General features: G+C 32.3%; 1 protein-coding gene across 1 annotated transcript; it reads right to left on the bottom strand.

The window, feature by feature from the left end:
• Window positions 1-1,752: 1,752 nt before the first annotated feature.
• On the bottom strand, window positions 1,753-16,734 carry LOC107070597 (uncharacterized). The gene is made up of 7 exons (XM_015328956.2): window positions 16,142-16,734; window positions 9,676-9,755; window positions 9,207-9,294; window positions 7,926-8,098; window positions 5,905-6,863; window positions 3,103-5,793; window positions 1,753-3,007 (listed from the first exon to the last, which is right to left on the bottom strand). Exons 1-7 carry the CDS (start codon window positions 16,186-16,188, stop codon window positions 2,738-2,740), a joined length of 4,308 nt encoding a protein of 1,435 aa, XP_015184442.1. The 5' UTR covers window positions 16,189-16,734; the 3' UTR covers window positions 1,753-2,737.
• Between the last annotated feature and the right edge of the window lie 222 nt (window positions 16,735-16,956).

Raw genomic sequence — 16,956 nt, 5'->3', positions numbered from 1 at the left:
CTAAATTCAAATTGAGGTCAAGTTAAAAATAATTTATGGATTAAGGTGTAAAGAAACGGAAGTCAATTTTATAGAATCAAGGGAAGCAATAAATATACAATAATAATATAATAATATTAAATATTAATTATGTTTTTATTATACTAAATTTAAATATTTTTTAAAAATGTTAATATTATTAAACAATTATTATTATATTGATATTGTTATTAAATTCATTAAACGTCATGATTCCAAGAATTTATCATAAAATTATAATTTTCATTTAACACATTTTCTATTTTTTATGTTTTAAAAATGTTGTTTTTTTTTTTATTAATATTTAACTTATGAATAATTTTGATATGTTTAACTTACTTGAGCATATTGATACAAAGAATCCTTAATTCATAATGTGGATTTATCCAAACATACGGTGAATCTTTCACCTGGGCACACATTTTGCTTAACCACTTATGACCTGTGTTTTTTTGCAAACCTCACGAAGAAACTTTCCCTTATCTCTAGTCATATATTACTTTCTTACGAATTAGATACTTTTCTTGAAAATATAAGGCTTGGTAGTAAGTGTACTTACTAGTATCTACTATTTCATACCTTTTTCTGCGTATGTCTTTCAAGATAATTGAAGATAAAGGCTGCCATAACTGCATGAATATTTTGTCTGATTATAGAGTATGACAGCATATGTCATAGGATACTTTCGTTGATGGACGATGAAGGTGGTAGTAAGTGCTATGAAATTATTCGAAATTGTATAGAAGAAATATAAATAAGAAATTAAAATGTCATAGACAAACTATGATTTTGAATTTTCTAAACTAATGTAATTATTGTAAAAGATAATAACTGCGAATTAATTTTCAAACTAATTTCGAAAAGAAGATAAGATGTAACAGTTAAATAATATACTATACAGTTTATATAAAAAATTAAACATTAATAAATATTGTAAATATTATAATATTATTTTTCTCACATGTTTAAATATTTACATTTGTCACAGTGATTTTTGTTAATTTGTAAATTAAATTTCCATTTTATAACGAAAAATTAATTAATTTTTAATAATTAAATATATTATTTACACTTCCTATTACATATATAATATATACACACGCGTATTGTAAGCAAAAAAAAATGATATAGCTCGATCGATAAATAGAAATTTGCAATTTTTTTGATAATTCTGCACAAATAATACTATTTCTATTAATAAAATATAAAAGTACTATATAATTTTTCAAATTTTCATATCAGATATTCTATTCTGACGCAAAAATTTTGATCGTATCTGAAAAAAAACAGTAAAAAGATTTTCTATGAAAGGAAGTAAGAAAGAAAAAAGAAAACATTAACATTTATTAACGTCATACACGTAATTGTTAAATTACAAAATGAAATAGAAGTTTAACAAAAGAAAAAACGAAAAAAAAAATTTTTTTTTGTTATTTAGCAATATCACCTATAAATAAGTACATATGAGACATTATGTTTCAAAAGGATTTGGGGCGATAAAGGAGAAGCGAGGGAGGAAAAGACAGGGGAATAAAAAGGAGATAGTATAAATTACACTCCATTAATCATATTTAAAAAAACTGTTTACGCGTTCGATTTCAAATGAACTATGTTGTTATCTATTCTGTTCACTTACTTCTTTCTTTCTCTTTCTCTCTCTCTCTCTCTCTATATATATATATATATATATATATATATATATATATATATATATATATATATATATATTTTATATTAGTTCTATCGGAAAGTTCTGTCCATTCTGACAAACGCCGATTCAATTTTTCGTCTCTAGGGATAAAACATTTTTTAAAAATGCAATATACAAATTGTCATCACACTATGATAAGAAATTATAAATAATGATAATTGATGAATATTAGTCAATTAAAGAGATATGAAAATTTATTACTTTTGTTTTATTCTAAAAATGGGCAGAACTTTCCGGTAGACCTAATATATATATTTATTTTCTTCCCTCCGGGCGAAAAGCGTCAACTTTTCTCCCGATGTTCAAAACGAAGTTGCCGCTTTCCGCCTACGTCGAGCAGAAAAAATGTATACTCACCATGGGCAGTAAATAAGAAAGCCTCAGAACACATGTTTGTTGACCTCGGCTTCGCCTCGGCCATACATATACTCTGAGACATTTCTTACTTTACCTCCCTAGGTGAGTAATATACTATTTTTGTTTGTTCTTTCTATTACTATTATCTTTTTCTAGCAATGTCAGTTTCGATACTTATTATAACGTATAGTACATGTAGTCCTTGTTTTTAATCACATTGAAGTTTTGCTAAGAAGACGATGATTTAGAAACGAAAATCTTCCTTCATACATACAAGAGCACGAGTTAAACCGATTAGTTAAATATATCGGTTGATATATCATCTATATTTACAAAACTACACGTGCTCCTCAATTGCATTATTCTCGTCTTTCTGATATGTGCATAAAAACATTCATAAACATTCCAACATGAACATACATACAACATGAACATGCTCATATAATAATCATAATGAATTCTGTACACTTAGATATCTCGTCGTCGTTTCACAATGCAGTCTTTCGTGATACATACTTATATAGAAATTCTAAGTTTTTCATTTGTTATCATAAAAATATATAAATGACGAATAATTTATATATAAACGTTGAAAGTTCTTCCTTTTGAAATTTGTAATTTCGTTTAAAAGAGACCAAATTTTCTTCATTTTCAGCCTATGAATTGTGAAAGATCGGGTAATTTGAAGCCGTTGAACGAAAATGGCGTTGGCAAACTTCTGTGATTACTTCTGACTGGACTAAAGGTAGGAAAACTGGTGGTAGGTGTAGTGAACTGTGTAAAACTTCTCGAAGACGATTCGGTGGCAGCTAAAATGAAACCGCATTGTGCTGTACAGACGTCATCTCTTAAAATTGCTTCGCGAGATGCTTCACGTAATAGCTGATTGCAATCCGTTACGCGTAAAGATGCACATTGGGTCTGAAATTAGACAAATATATGACATAAAAAAAAATGTTTTGTTTTAATTGACATTTAACGATGTGAATTTTAATTTGAAATGCTAAAATACTTACACCTTCCGTCGTACAAACACAACTAGTACAAGGTGTAGGAAAACCAGAGTCACCAACGGCAACGTTCCTTCCACCAATTTGACATCCGTGTCTAGTTTCTCGCCAAGCAGAGAAATCCATATGCGGCATCGAACTGCAAGGTACTCTAGGATTCAAGAAATTACTTGGTAAATCAAAAGCTGCTCTTTGCATTTCCGCGTGATCGTCCATATTCTCACACATAACTTTAGACAAAGTCGTTTTACGAATTTCCGCCAATTGATGTTCGGTAAATCGAATATTAGGGTCATCGGTTTCGTACCAGAAACGATCGCATTTCCTTAATTGTCTGAATTGTATTGCTATTATGCAAGCAAATGTTGGACCTACTAAACCTCCTTGAAGAGGTCTTTCACTCATCCCACCAGGGAACAAATCAATGTCATCTACCGATGCATAGATACGTTTCATACGTGCTATAACTTCCGGTGCCATCTCTCTTGACAGATCTTCGAAGGTAGTGGCTTTCTTTAAATTACAAAGAGCTCTGTATTGATTATAAGATGGTATTCCATGATCTCTGGCTCGATGAACGTTTAGAGCAATCAAGTCCACACCAGAATGTGGAATTCGTCGATTTTCAAACAAATGATTAGTCACTTCTCCGGTGATAAATTGATCTAGAGTTTCCATAGGTGTTGATACCAATCCACGTGTCATTTCATCCACCATACCCGGTTGATAAAGCATATCAGGATTAAAGAATCCATCGCGTAAGAGTATAGGAGGATCGACGTTCTGATAATTGCGATCCATTCGTGGTAAATGCGGTCTCAATAAGGAATGACCTATTCTAAAAGCAGCCGTTGCAAACTCGTTCAAGACACTGGGATTACAAGTTGGTGAATATTCTTTGTAATAGCCTTGAGGAAGTAATTTCAAACCGTAAAGACTAACAGCATTCCATCCTAAAATTCTTGGTAAGAATTCATTGTAAGTTAAATGTTGTAGCATAGCACTGATTATACGCCGAGATTGTTGATACAATTTTTCACTATCCCAATGCGGATTAATTAGTTTCAATCCTTCGGTGATTCTATTGTGCTCTCGTATCCACATAGTATGCATAACCGTTAAGGCTGGTTGCTCCGATGCTCTACCATCCCCACCGATAAAGCAATAAGATGATCTTGCCTTACATTCTGGATGTGTAGCCGATTGTGGTAAGAAATCTTTGCCACGATTATTATTGGTTGTCATATTCATACGACCATTAAAACCACGTAAAATATTAGATATACAATTGTTCTCCCCATATACCACTGAGCCATCCAAGTAAGCTGTGTTCTGATTCACTTGTTCTCTAGGACCTAAATGTTGTTGACCGGGTAACGATCTCATCGATGGAAAACACATTCGTGCGCCAGACGTGACATTTACCGTAGGATAAAAATGATCACCTGGTGGTACAGGGAACGGATTGCATTCAGCATGAACCGTTTGTGGAGAATCGCATGATCTACAACTTGGTATAGACTCTGCGAAACCCTTGTGAATCGGTGTCATAGTTAAATCGTGATCGAGAAACTGAGCAAACTGCATAACCATTAATGTATATCTATTGTGAAGGTTCGAAATATCTGGATGAATTACTGTTGATACTACTCTTGGATTAGGTAAGGGAGCACCCGTTACTGATCTAGTTCTTGGCTTGGACACGCCGTCTTCGTAAACTGGTGGTAACAATCTAGCAAATGTGGTCAAGGATTGACCTAGATTTGGATTACGAAGATTGTTACAATGTCCTGACAATGTTCTGTATGGTGTTGTTGGATCACAAGGATTGTTATCAACTGGACATTCTATTTCATCATGATTGGTAGCCTTGTTGTGAGGTAAAAATCCAGAAATATCAACGTTTTGAAGGATATCGGAGAAATCATTATTTGGAAAGCCAAGAACGTTATCTGTGGTATCAAAAATCTGTCGCTTTCTACGTCTAAGTCCATGAACACCGTTTAAGATTTCGTTTGTTGCTAGCTCATACAGAATCGACGAATTAGCCAATAACAAAGCATCTTTGTTTGCTTTTGAAAAGCTTGCAGCTGTACCAGCTGGTGATTTAGGGTCAGCTATTCTTTGTTCCAACCAAGCATTATATTCCAATTGTTTTCTTTCGATCAGATCTTGTTCAGCTTTTTTCACTGCCATTGCTATTAAATCTGGACTAATTTCAAATGATAAATCAGGAACTGATTGAGTAGTTGTCATGTAATTATCTAGAACAGCAGGTACGGGTGCAGGTTCGTCTCTCCAAGCTGACAAATCCAATACTTCGTACTGGTTACATTTAATTTTAGCATTAAGATAAGAATCTTGTTGGATAAATGCATTTGGCTGAATTTTATGAATTTCACTATTAGCACAGATTAGTCCCGCGAGTGAAACTTTACGAATCTCTGTTAATTGTTTGGACGTTAAACCCGACGGAGGAATATCGTTTTCATACCAAAATCTATCGGAATATCTCATGTTAACGAATTGTTTTTTAAGAAGACAAGAAAACGTTGGGCCTACTGCCATGCCTTTTGATGGTATCTCTAAGATTCCTCCTACCAAAAGGTCCACGTCTTGTATTCTGGTATAAATAGATTCAAGTAGTTTAACATTCTTCTTTTGCATAACTCGTTCAAGGTCGTTGAAGTTCTTCGGCTGTAAGGATGAAGGAATGAACATAAAATTATTAGAAAATATTATCAAATCGATAAGATATTATTCATTAAATAATATATGTATATAAAAAGAAAAATAAATATATAATACCTCACTGAGATTACCCGAACAAAATTGCATAAATTTAATATATCCAGGTACACCATGATCACGTGCAATATGAATAGATGTAGCAGCAGCGTCAAAGTTCAAATTAATCATGGAAATGCCAAGATTAAAACTAACACGATTAGCTAACGTAGTGACGTGATCTTCGAGACACATGCTTGAAGAACACGTATTCTGTTTGCGTAAGGAGGTCAAAATACGCAATGCGGCCAGAGCAACAGCGTCATAAGTTCCTGCTTTGTTCGTTGAGGAGTAACCATTAAAGAATCCATTGGTAGCAGGTCTTAACTCAGGATCGATCAAAGCTAACTCGCCTAGGATACTTGGCACATATTCGTTTAATGTGATATGTTGAATTTCAGCTATTAATGCTCGCCTTGCTTCGAGAAATAATTTCGTATCATCCCAATGTTCATTAAGTTCCCATAATCTTTCAGCTATTCGATTATGTTCGTTCAAGAGTACTACGTAAAGACGACCTAATGGAGTAGGATGCGAATCGTTGCAAATCTCACAGGCTGATGGTTCTACTTTGCCACGAACGTAACTTCTAATTTTATGTAACTTATCATCATTGCTTCCATAGAGATTCGAGCCATCCAAATAACTTGATTCGCTATTCATTTGTTTTCTATATTCGAATCCACATTCATCGATTGATAATGTTGGTACCGATCTCATGTAACTAATACATCTTTCTCGATCACTGATCTCGTAACATTCCGAGTGTCGATCGATAGTCGAACAACATCGATATCTATCAGGGTTGACATTCACCGTAGAGGCTATATCCTGAAGTATCAATTCTGACCATACACCGGCCAAACTGGTCAATGCTTCATGAGATTCGTCAAATTGTAACGAACTTCGTATCCTCTCGACTGTTTCCGATGCTGATGGAATACTATGACTGCTCACAGATTGTCGTGGACTTCCAATACCTTTAAAAGAACATCGACAAGTCGTGACGCTTTCACTTTTATACGATGAAAAATGAGAAACGATTAAAGAACACGTACGACCTGCCATATATTTTGTTTTTTATATTTTTTCTCTTTTTATATTATTATTGTCTAAGTGAATTCCTTTGTCATTGCTAAACTCTACATTGAATTTTTTCAAGAACTTTCCGAGTATGTACTTGCTATCATTTTATCGAGATCATTTATGTGTCAACGAAATATGCTTCTTCAATTATTTTCATCAATAATCTTTATTGTTCTTTATGCATAATTAAAATGAACAAGAAAAATCTAATGTAAAAGTTGTCAAATTGTATTGAAAAGAAGAACATAATAAATAGAATGAACACACACACACAAATCTAGGATTGCTAATAGAAAAAAGAAGGACGTCATTGTGTCTCGTGCAAGATTCCGCATAGGTGTAACGTATCGAGAAAGGAAAGTGAAAATTGGAATGTGCGCATGTGCGCGTGTGAGCGCATACACATGCGAGAACTATGTTGAGAATCCAGTTGTAAAATCCTAACAGTCACAAAGAGTCTTAATTCGCTTGAACACGGCCGAGCCTTGAGCCCAGCCCCCTATATCGGATTAGAAATGGTAGATTAGCATGCCGAAAGACGCACGTGAATCTTTGAAATAGAGAGTTCCTTCGTGCAAGGCCGTTACGCCATCATTCATATACTCATCACAGACTTCAATTGTCTAATAGTACTTAACAATGTTATCGACAAATTATTCGATATTTTTACAAAAGAAAAAATGATACGTAAAAACTGTTTCTTAAAAAGGGAACCCCAACTGATATTATTAGAAAATCATTTAATTGGTCTGTAAAAATTGCAATGAAAACAAACAAATATAGAGTGGATAATAAAGGCTTTTGATCTAGTAACTTCTTCGTTATTCTTTGTTCTTTTCTCGATATTGACTTTCTCCTTTCAATTTTCACTTTTAATTCTCTATGTGGTTTTATCTTGATTGATTTTACTGACGAATCTTACGAGCATTTCAAGCAAATAAGAAATAATAACCTACCATCGGAATACGCAGGAGGTAATAATTTTAAAAACGGAGAACCCCTGGCACCCCAATCATGATGCCTCACATTATTGCACGTTCCGGAAGGAGTTCTATACTTGCTTGGTGGGCAAGGTCGGGCCGATCTTGCTGCACAAGGAGTACCGTTCGATTCCATCCTGTTCTGCAACCTAAAAGCAAATAAGAAAAGTGAAATGTCAAAATGACGTTTAACGTGATTCAAGAAACAGCTAAACTGCTTAGTAATCGGAAGATAAAAAAAACCTACTCGTTCTTTTGCATTAGGAAAGAAATTTTACGATTGCATTAACTTTTTTCCTTTCTTTTATATTTCTTATTATTGTATAAATATGTAATCGACGTGTTAAGAAAAATGTACAACTATACATATACATAGAAAATTATTCTTTTCGCTGTGATAGTGAAAAAGAATACAATGGATCGATCGATCTACACCGATTCAAGGTTTCCGATTAATCTCTCGATCCCATATACACTCACTGACACATATTGTACAAATGTGCAAGTGCATTGAGTCGAGAAAAGAGAATGCAAAAAAATTGGTGAAAATCGATGCAATCTTTACAATTCTTCACAATTGCACTCTCTTCCTGTTGATCTTTTTTTTTTTCTTTTTCCTCTTTCATTTCCTTTGGCTTTTTTCTCGGTTTTTTCTCGGACGATCGTCGCGTCGTAAGACTTTTACTTTCGCGGTCGAGGAAAGGTGCCGGTCGCGTCCGTTGTTGGCTGCACCGGTATTTCAGTCACGAGGAAGGTTTCTAGTCCGGCCATTGCCGGCAGTATCCCCCTTTCCTCGACCTCGAGAAGGCTACCGGCCCCACCATCACGAACATAATCTATTCTACTGACAACAAGGATATATATCATTCCAATAGGAATACATACCCGAATACAATCCCGATTATTATTTCTTCTTCTTTTTTTTTTTTTTATTTCATTTTCAATCCAAATATTCATATACTCTGTATGATTTTATTAGAAATTATTTCAATTTAATTTCGATAGCTAATGAACGCTTGCGAAAAGTTCTCCCTTCTCAATCGTTTTCTCCCTAATTAATTAGGTTGCGTATTCTCTGACGTAAAACGACCTTCGAAGTTTTTCAAATTTCTATTTTACAAAGATCACTGAATCGATAATACAAAAGGATCTTTATAATATCTTTCATGAAATCGTATACTTTAACTTTTCTTTACTATTGCAGAAATGACTTTTAAATTAACTCGGAATAATTAGGATATAGAAATAGCTTTATACCATGATTTTGATTGATAAGCATGTCTCTCCGATTCGATCGCTGCACGTACTCTCGCTTGTAAATCGCTATCAACGCCGTAAACGTATTCTGTAATGCAAACAAAAACATCAAATTTTGGATCAATCATTTTTTTTTGCATATGCTAATTATTACATACTTTCAAAAAATTAAAGTTACAAATTCGAACGGTATAATGACTTCATTGATTCATTGTTCATAATTTAATAGTTGAAAAAGTTAAACCTATTGGGTTCTCTATAAATTGAACGAGACGGGACAAGTTGAAAATCATTAAGAAATCAATTGTACGTTATTTTCTCGATAAAAATTAGATAGAATTCTGTATAGAATAGTAAACCCACATAAAAATGTATCAAATATTGTATTATGTTTTCTTGAAGAGGTAACAATCAAATTTGAAATTGATATAGATTCTAATTACATATCGACGTATAATCGTGCACTTACCCGAAATATCGTATTGATGGACCCCAGGTGAAAGTGCCAATCCCACGGTGACTATAGTTGCGAGCAAGCCCACACTACTCCTAAAACAATAACATCGAATTTACTAATTATCGAACTTACTAATTTTGTGAGTGATCTTGTCTTACATCTATCGTCGTAGATGCGCTATAGAATTTTACAAAATTTCACCATATGAAATAAATGAATATTTTAAAAGTATGATATTTTAGAAATGACTTGAAAAAAAAAATAAAAAATAAGAATAAAAGAATAATGCATTTGACGATTTAGGTTGATTTCCATCGACTTGAGGTAGCACGGTGTGCCATCGTAATCGTTGGCATGCGGCTATCTTACAAAGGTATTCGCGTATATCTGTGTATACTTTCTCTGCGTAAGAGAAAAAGAGAAAGACGGAAAAAGAGAAGGTTAGAGAAAGAGGATCAAAAGCTGTAGAGGAAGAGAACGTTCCAAAGGTAAGTTTTATAACGAGAAAGAAAGAAAAAGAGAAAATAAAGTAGGGAGGAGGAAGAAGCGAAAGGAAGAGGGAAGTAAACTTATACGAAGATTCGATGCGATCGATTTCATTTCTTTTCTCGGCAAATTTCTCAATCGCCATATTTAAATTGTAAAGTTTGATCGAAGATACGAAAGAAAGTTTTAAAATATATATAGGATGAATCTTGTAACTGAGATGGTAGTAACTTTTTTTTAAGTAACAATAGAGAAAAATGATAAAGAAAAAAGTTATATGGCACATCACATGTCACCTTCTTATGACCTTACTTTTTTTGAAAATGCATCGATGCACCCGCTAGATGCAGTTGCATTTATTTTTTAAATGGGACTCTAGATTTTTTTATACCATTCGATTCCTTTTTTTATTCTGCATAAAAAAGTGAAGGTCATCGAAATGTCAATAGTTTACGAGATATTTGAAGTTTTATATCAGTAATGTATTTTATTACAATAAATGTTCCAATGTTCCTCCATTGCATTCTGAACATTTTCTAATGCACTTTTTTACATTTTTAATGTAATAGTGCTCTTGTTAAATAATACATATAAATAAAAGTCCGTCATTTATAATTTTCTTTTAAATTTATAGATTATAATTTAAATAATAAATACATATTAAATACATATTTTAATACATATTTTGCAAATATCTATTGTATATTTTTCAAATATCTATTTTATATTCTCCGAATATTTAATTAATATTTTTTGAACATTTACTGCACATTTTATGAACATATATACAATATTTAGAATTAATAATTATTTAATATTAATAAGCTTCACGGAAAAAATATTTTTTCAATATTTGAAAAAGATGTTAATCTAATATTTTTGTGCTATTAGGGGTCGTCGTCGTCATATGGCGTCGTCAACGTCGTACCTTTTCATGTATGTTTTATTATAAATTGAATGTTTTATCGAATTTTACGGATCATTATTGGTTTCGTTTTAAATTATTCATTTGATTTTATTATTATTATTATTAATGTTATTATTATTGTTATGAATGCCCTTTAGTAATCGTTTATTTTATATTTTTATTAATATTTGTAAACTGTGTGCAAAAAGTATATATATATAACATTCGAACATTTATTGTAATAAAATACATTACTAATATAAAACTTCAAATATCTCGTAAACTGTTGACATTTCGATAACCTTCACTTAACACTTTTTAACGCAGAATAAAAAAAGGAATCGAATGGTATAAAAAAAATCTAGAGTCCCATTTAAAAAATAAATGCAACTGCATCTAGCGGGTGCATCGATGCATTTTCAAAAAAAGTAAGGTCATAGAAAGGTGACATGTGATGTGCCATATAACTTTTTTCTTTATCATTTTTCTCTATAGTTACTTAAAAAAAGTTAATACCCGTCCCAGTTACAAGATTCACCTTGTATATATATATATGTTAATTTTCTTCAAATTTACTAATTAAAATTATAATACAGTTTTCATAAGCATATCTGACAATGAGATAGAAAGTAGTATGAACGGCATTTATAGACTCAATTGACTCTAGCAATAAGAAACAAGACTTGTGATACTCACGAGCAAACTATGCAAGTTGCAGTTCTCCAAGTGCAACGAGTACAACTATTCGAATGTTAATCATCTGGCATTTCTAATTTCTATCTTCAAAATATCCCTTTAAAAAACTGATCTATATTCTCAAACTTATTAAAAACTATAAGTATACAAAAATGAAGATTTGTAAGCATATTTAGATCGGGTAGGTAAATGACTGAACGCGACTAAAGATACTAATGTAAGATTACACACCGTTAATTTTCAAAAGAAATAAAAATATGAATATATTCATTTATTAGATATTATTGAATAATTAAATTATTAAACAAACACATTTTTCAAAGATGCAGATAAGAAGAGAAAAAAGGTGAAAAAATATTTTCCCGCGTTTCCTGTCAACCAAGATGGATTTCTTCCTACTTTCGTCCCTGACATTGTTCCCAGTAGAAAACTGCATATCTCTTCGACAAACCAGTTCTAACCAAACATTCACCATTACCCTAAATATATTAAAAACAAAGTACTAGTAGAAATATTGACGTGAAATGTGTTAGATATGTCGAATTAGTAATGAAATCGGAGTGAAGGTAACGCTTTTATGGACATTTCCAGTGGTGCCCAGTTAATGGAAACGTGCGTTATAATGCGTACGTAGTATATAGGTATATACCTATATACCAGGTATAGTCAGGACGTAGTCACGAAGCCAAGGCACACGCCAGCCGACCGTCGAGCATAATTCAGTGTCAGTGGGTCAGCGGAAACCGGAGAAATCTTTCTTCGAGAGCGAGACGCACACGTGCGTTACTTCGTCTTCTTCATCGGCTTCTACATACCTACCTACCTCTACCTACCTACCTACCTACCTACCTACCTACCTACCTACCTACCTACCTACCTACCTACCTACCTACCTACCTGCATACCTACCTACCTACCTACCTACCTACCTACCTACCTACCTGCCTACCTACCTCTTACATATATCATATATAATATATATATAACAAACCTGAAAATGTATCTTAGGAGCCACAAAATGCCAGAGAAACGTTTCAAGTATGCATTTAAATTGATAAACATTATTTAAATTTTTCTTTCAAATGAAAACCTATCATACAAAGTTGATTTATTAACTGTTAAAATATATAATGATGAAATGATAGAAATGGGAAGGAAAAGGAAGGCGATGCCTTCTCAAGGAAGTGTTCGAGATCGGTGAAAGTATTTCTCGATTCGTTCGTCGAGAGTGGTCGAACGCGTTTTGCTGGAGAACGGAAAAAAACAGAGAGAGGGAGAAAAAAACAAGATAGGACCTCGGACGAGATCTTTTTAATACTTTTATTTTTTATTTTTTATGTTAAGGAGAAAGACTTCTCTACGAAGGTCATTGAAGAATTACGCTAATCACTGAATTAGCCCAAATATTTCGACGATCGTTTTCACGATTTACGCGAACGTAATGTAATACGTAATTTAATGTTCATCGCGTGAAACTTTTCAAGTCTCCGATTAATCCGGACGATAATCCAAGAAGCAACAACGTAGGTTGCCCAAGAAATTCCATTCAGTGGGATCTTGATTCGAGTCGTGTGTTCATTTTATAAAAGATCGTTGAAAAAAGAATTGGGCAACTTTTTCGTTGAATTACATGAGAGTTCTACCAGGTTAATTTTTCTTTACAATTCAATTGTTAAACCTAAATAACATTATATGACAATTGTCATAAAGAAATTTGTTTATTATATTGTTATATTGTGTTTTCATAGAATAGAAATCAAATAATATTCTTATTACCAATGGTAACGTCCACAGTTTCATCATAAAAAATATAAAAAAAAAAAGAAGTTTGACATTTAACATGAGAACGGCCGGAACGACCGAAACATAGAAATATTAGTTTTAAAAGGAAAAATACGAAGATAAAAAAGAGAAGAAGAAAAAACGTGCCGAGCTGTTTGTTTGTCTGCTGGCAAGAACGTGTTTTTTTTTCTTTTTAACAAAACAATCAACGTGCAAATAATATTTTCATGAATTAAATAGAATTATCATTGGGTTACGTCATAAAGAGGATTCAATGAAATAAATTTGTAAGATAAAAGTCTAGTTCGATTTGTTCGATTATTGTCGTGTTTAGTTAAGTAAGAGCGAATGAGGATGGGTAGTATGGAGGAGAACGATCGAAGAGCATCGCGAAAACTTGCTCTCCTTGACTTGATCATCCACGGCACGTCGCGTTGCGTCGTTATCCTCTTTTACTGTTACCTTCGCTCCTTACTTACTTATATATTTGTACGATCATTTGACGGTCACAACCTCCTGACCTATTTAAATCTTAGGATTTATATATGTTAAATCCATCTTTCCCGACTTACTTGACTTTTTTTTTCATAAATGAGATTACTCCATTTATTATAACAATATTTTAATATATCACTTATAAAAATTAGATAAAATAATAAAATGAAATGAAATGAAATGAAATGAAATGAAATGTTAACGACAATATTGCTACGATTGATATTTACGAGGGTGAAAGTTTCGAAAATATGGAACTTTCTTTGAATTCTTGCCGTTCATATAAATAATTCATAACCAGCATATGATACGTTGCTATCAAGTTCGCTCATCCCCGACAACTACTTATAATTAATAATGACTGTGATTACTTAACACGAAACTAAATCATTAATACAATCAAATTATAGGTATATATGACGCAAAAAAGATATGATTTATTACGCGTCATAATATCGTACATCGTTACCTTTCTACTTCCTTACAAATTAACGATGCGTGTTATTGTAGTAAAAAAGGAAAATAAAAAGAAAAGTAAAGATGAAAAAAGAACTATGTATGTAAAATTTGTCAACAAATTATTCGTATTAATTACAAGATATATATTAACAATACGTGCCAGATATACGAGGGTAGGTTGAAAACTTTTCTACCTAAAAAACTCTTATTTTTTTTTTTTTTTAAATAAATGTGAGTTTGATTGACAAAAAATTGGTTTATATATTAGGTTCATAACTTTTCAACTCAACCACGAATATATATTTATATGCTTGTAATAGTTATTACGAATAATTTATACAACGTACACACATACTCAGTTTTTTATGTAGAATCAGCCACTGGCCGTTTATACCACCGTTACTGGATACCCTGTATATATACACATGTATAGAAAGTACGTTCGAATGATAAAATGCATACATTAAACGTATCTTATGATTCTATAATTTACATAAAGTTTTGTTTTCCTCATATTTACCATATACGTAGAAGCTTCGAACGTTAAAATATGATAACTCTCTATGATTTAATCTGATAAGACTGCAAAAAAAAAAGTGTAAAGAAAAAGATTCTTTTCAATATACCAGTCGGTACAAAATTAACATCCATGTTTCCCGTTATTCAACGAGAGATTTTACCGAGAACTCTCGAATATTATACACCTTCTTATTCAGCTTTTCTTAAATCATATATATGCACACGTATACATACAATCTATGTGAGATATATGGAGTTATATCCTACCAAACATAATTTCGCTTCGGCGATCACACGAGAGAAGCTTACGCGATTCTCTAACTAATTACAAGATCAATTCTATCTTTTCTCCCCTCACAATCTATTCTAGTTAAAAACATAGAACGAGGTAAAATAGTTATTGGTAATATTGAAATTATTAATCAGTATTTCTGTGTTTATATTAATTTATGTGATACTTCAAATTTATTGTTTTCATTTCGTTAATAATCAAACGCGCTTAATTTGTTAATATTTCTTTTATGTCAAACGAATTTCTGAGAAAATAAGTCCAACGGATAAATCATATAAATCGAATTCAACATTCGAATGTTTATTCATGATTAAATATTAAAGTTGCGCGAAAGTCGCTTAGAAAAAGAAAATTCAACGTTTAGAAATTAAAATTTCTATCTTCATTATTTTGATTAATTTGTCCATTTACTACCATTTAGAAAAATATAAGATTACAATTATTAGATAAGAAATAATTGATTGTTAATAATTTCAAAGAAAAATCTAAAAATAAGTCGAACCGCAAACGAAACTCTTAAAATCAGTATTTTAAAATTAGCAGTCTCACACGTATTTGCTTACCTAACTTGAAACTAAATTTTAGTGACAATCTTCAAATTGCATGGAATGTGATAGAATGTTACTTTTTAAGTAAAGAAAATTATACTGGTTTAAGGAAAATGTAAGGATTAAAGTAATGAGTCAAATTTAAATTTGTAAAGTTTGTGACAAAGTTTAAGTGTTGTCATTAAAATCATGTTATCCTAAGATATAGAAATAAATGATGATATTTGTCTTTTTTAATAAAATAATCATAGGAAAAAATTGCATTGAAAATATTAATAATAAAAAATATCATACCTTAAAAAAGTGAGGTTGTTGATCTTTTTGACGATTCCAATCGCCATGATCGTTAAATGTAAATTTCACAGACGATCAAAACGAAAAAGCGACTCAATCTCTTACTCTCTTTTTTCTCTAGAGAAATATATATTGAAAAAAAAAAAAATAAAGAAAGAGGAAATTGTTTGTATCGCGGATTATTTAACGAGGACTCCACACAAGTATAACCCAATTATAAGAAGAGAGTCCATGCGTCGGCAACGGTGCCGGTCCGACGGCAAACTGAGACCACGAGAAGGCAATAGTCCCCTTTCGTAGGAATAGCACTGGAGAGTAAAACGATCACGATTACGAACTCGATTGTAGTAGTAGTAGTAGTAGTAGTAGTGTTGTAGTAGTACCGATGGTGGTATGGTAGTTATGGTGGTGGTAATGCCGATGCACGGAGGTGGTGGACGCGAGTGAAAGCGAGAGCGTACCTACTCGAAGACGAGTCCAACTTGTCAAGAGAGAAAGGTTCAAAGCTTTCCTTTATCTTACCAGGAATAAGCTTTTTTTCGTTTTTATTTATATATATATTCTATACCCTACGACACACACGGAATTTCAACAATTTCACACTACCCTTTTTCTTTCCTAGATTCTTTACCTATGTCTTCAATTTCCCGAAACTTTTCCAACTGATACTTCTGATAGGTGTCATGTAAGCCTTTTATATTGTCGGATTCGTATTTCAATTAGCTCGAAATTTAACTTTTAATAATGCGCTGCGTCATCAAAGATTAATTTATGATAAAATGCCGATAATGTCATCTAAGATGTCGCAGATGATG

Source organism: Polistes dominula, unplaced genomic scaffold (genome assembly GCF_049000335.1).
Source record: "Polistes dominula isolate Pdom_NZ unplaced genomic scaffold, Pdom_raw_medaka contig_16, whole genome shotgun sequence".
NCBI classification, from domain to species: Eukaryota; Metazoa; Arthropoda; class Insecta; order Hymenoptera; family Vespidae; genus Polistes; species Polistes dominula.
The sequence above is the reverse complement of the archived record's forward strand: the minus strand, read 5'-3'. Positions and strand labels throughout refer to the sequence as shown.

Excerpts from the sequence above, each read along its gene's own strand:
- LOC107070597 (XM_015328956.2), bottom strand. The coding sequence starts at position 16,188 with ATGGCGATTGGAATCGTCAAAAAGATCAACAACCTCACTTTTTTAAG. Across the intron at positions 8,099-9,206 it reads GCTTATCAATCAAAATCATG|GTTGCAGAACAGGATGGAAT; the intron begins GTATAAAGCTAT and ends ATTTGCTTTTAG. Across the intron at positions 3,008-3,102 it reads GTGTTTGTACGACGGAAGGT|ACCCAATGTGCATCTTTACG; the intron begins GTAAGTATTTTA and ends GTCTAATTTCAG.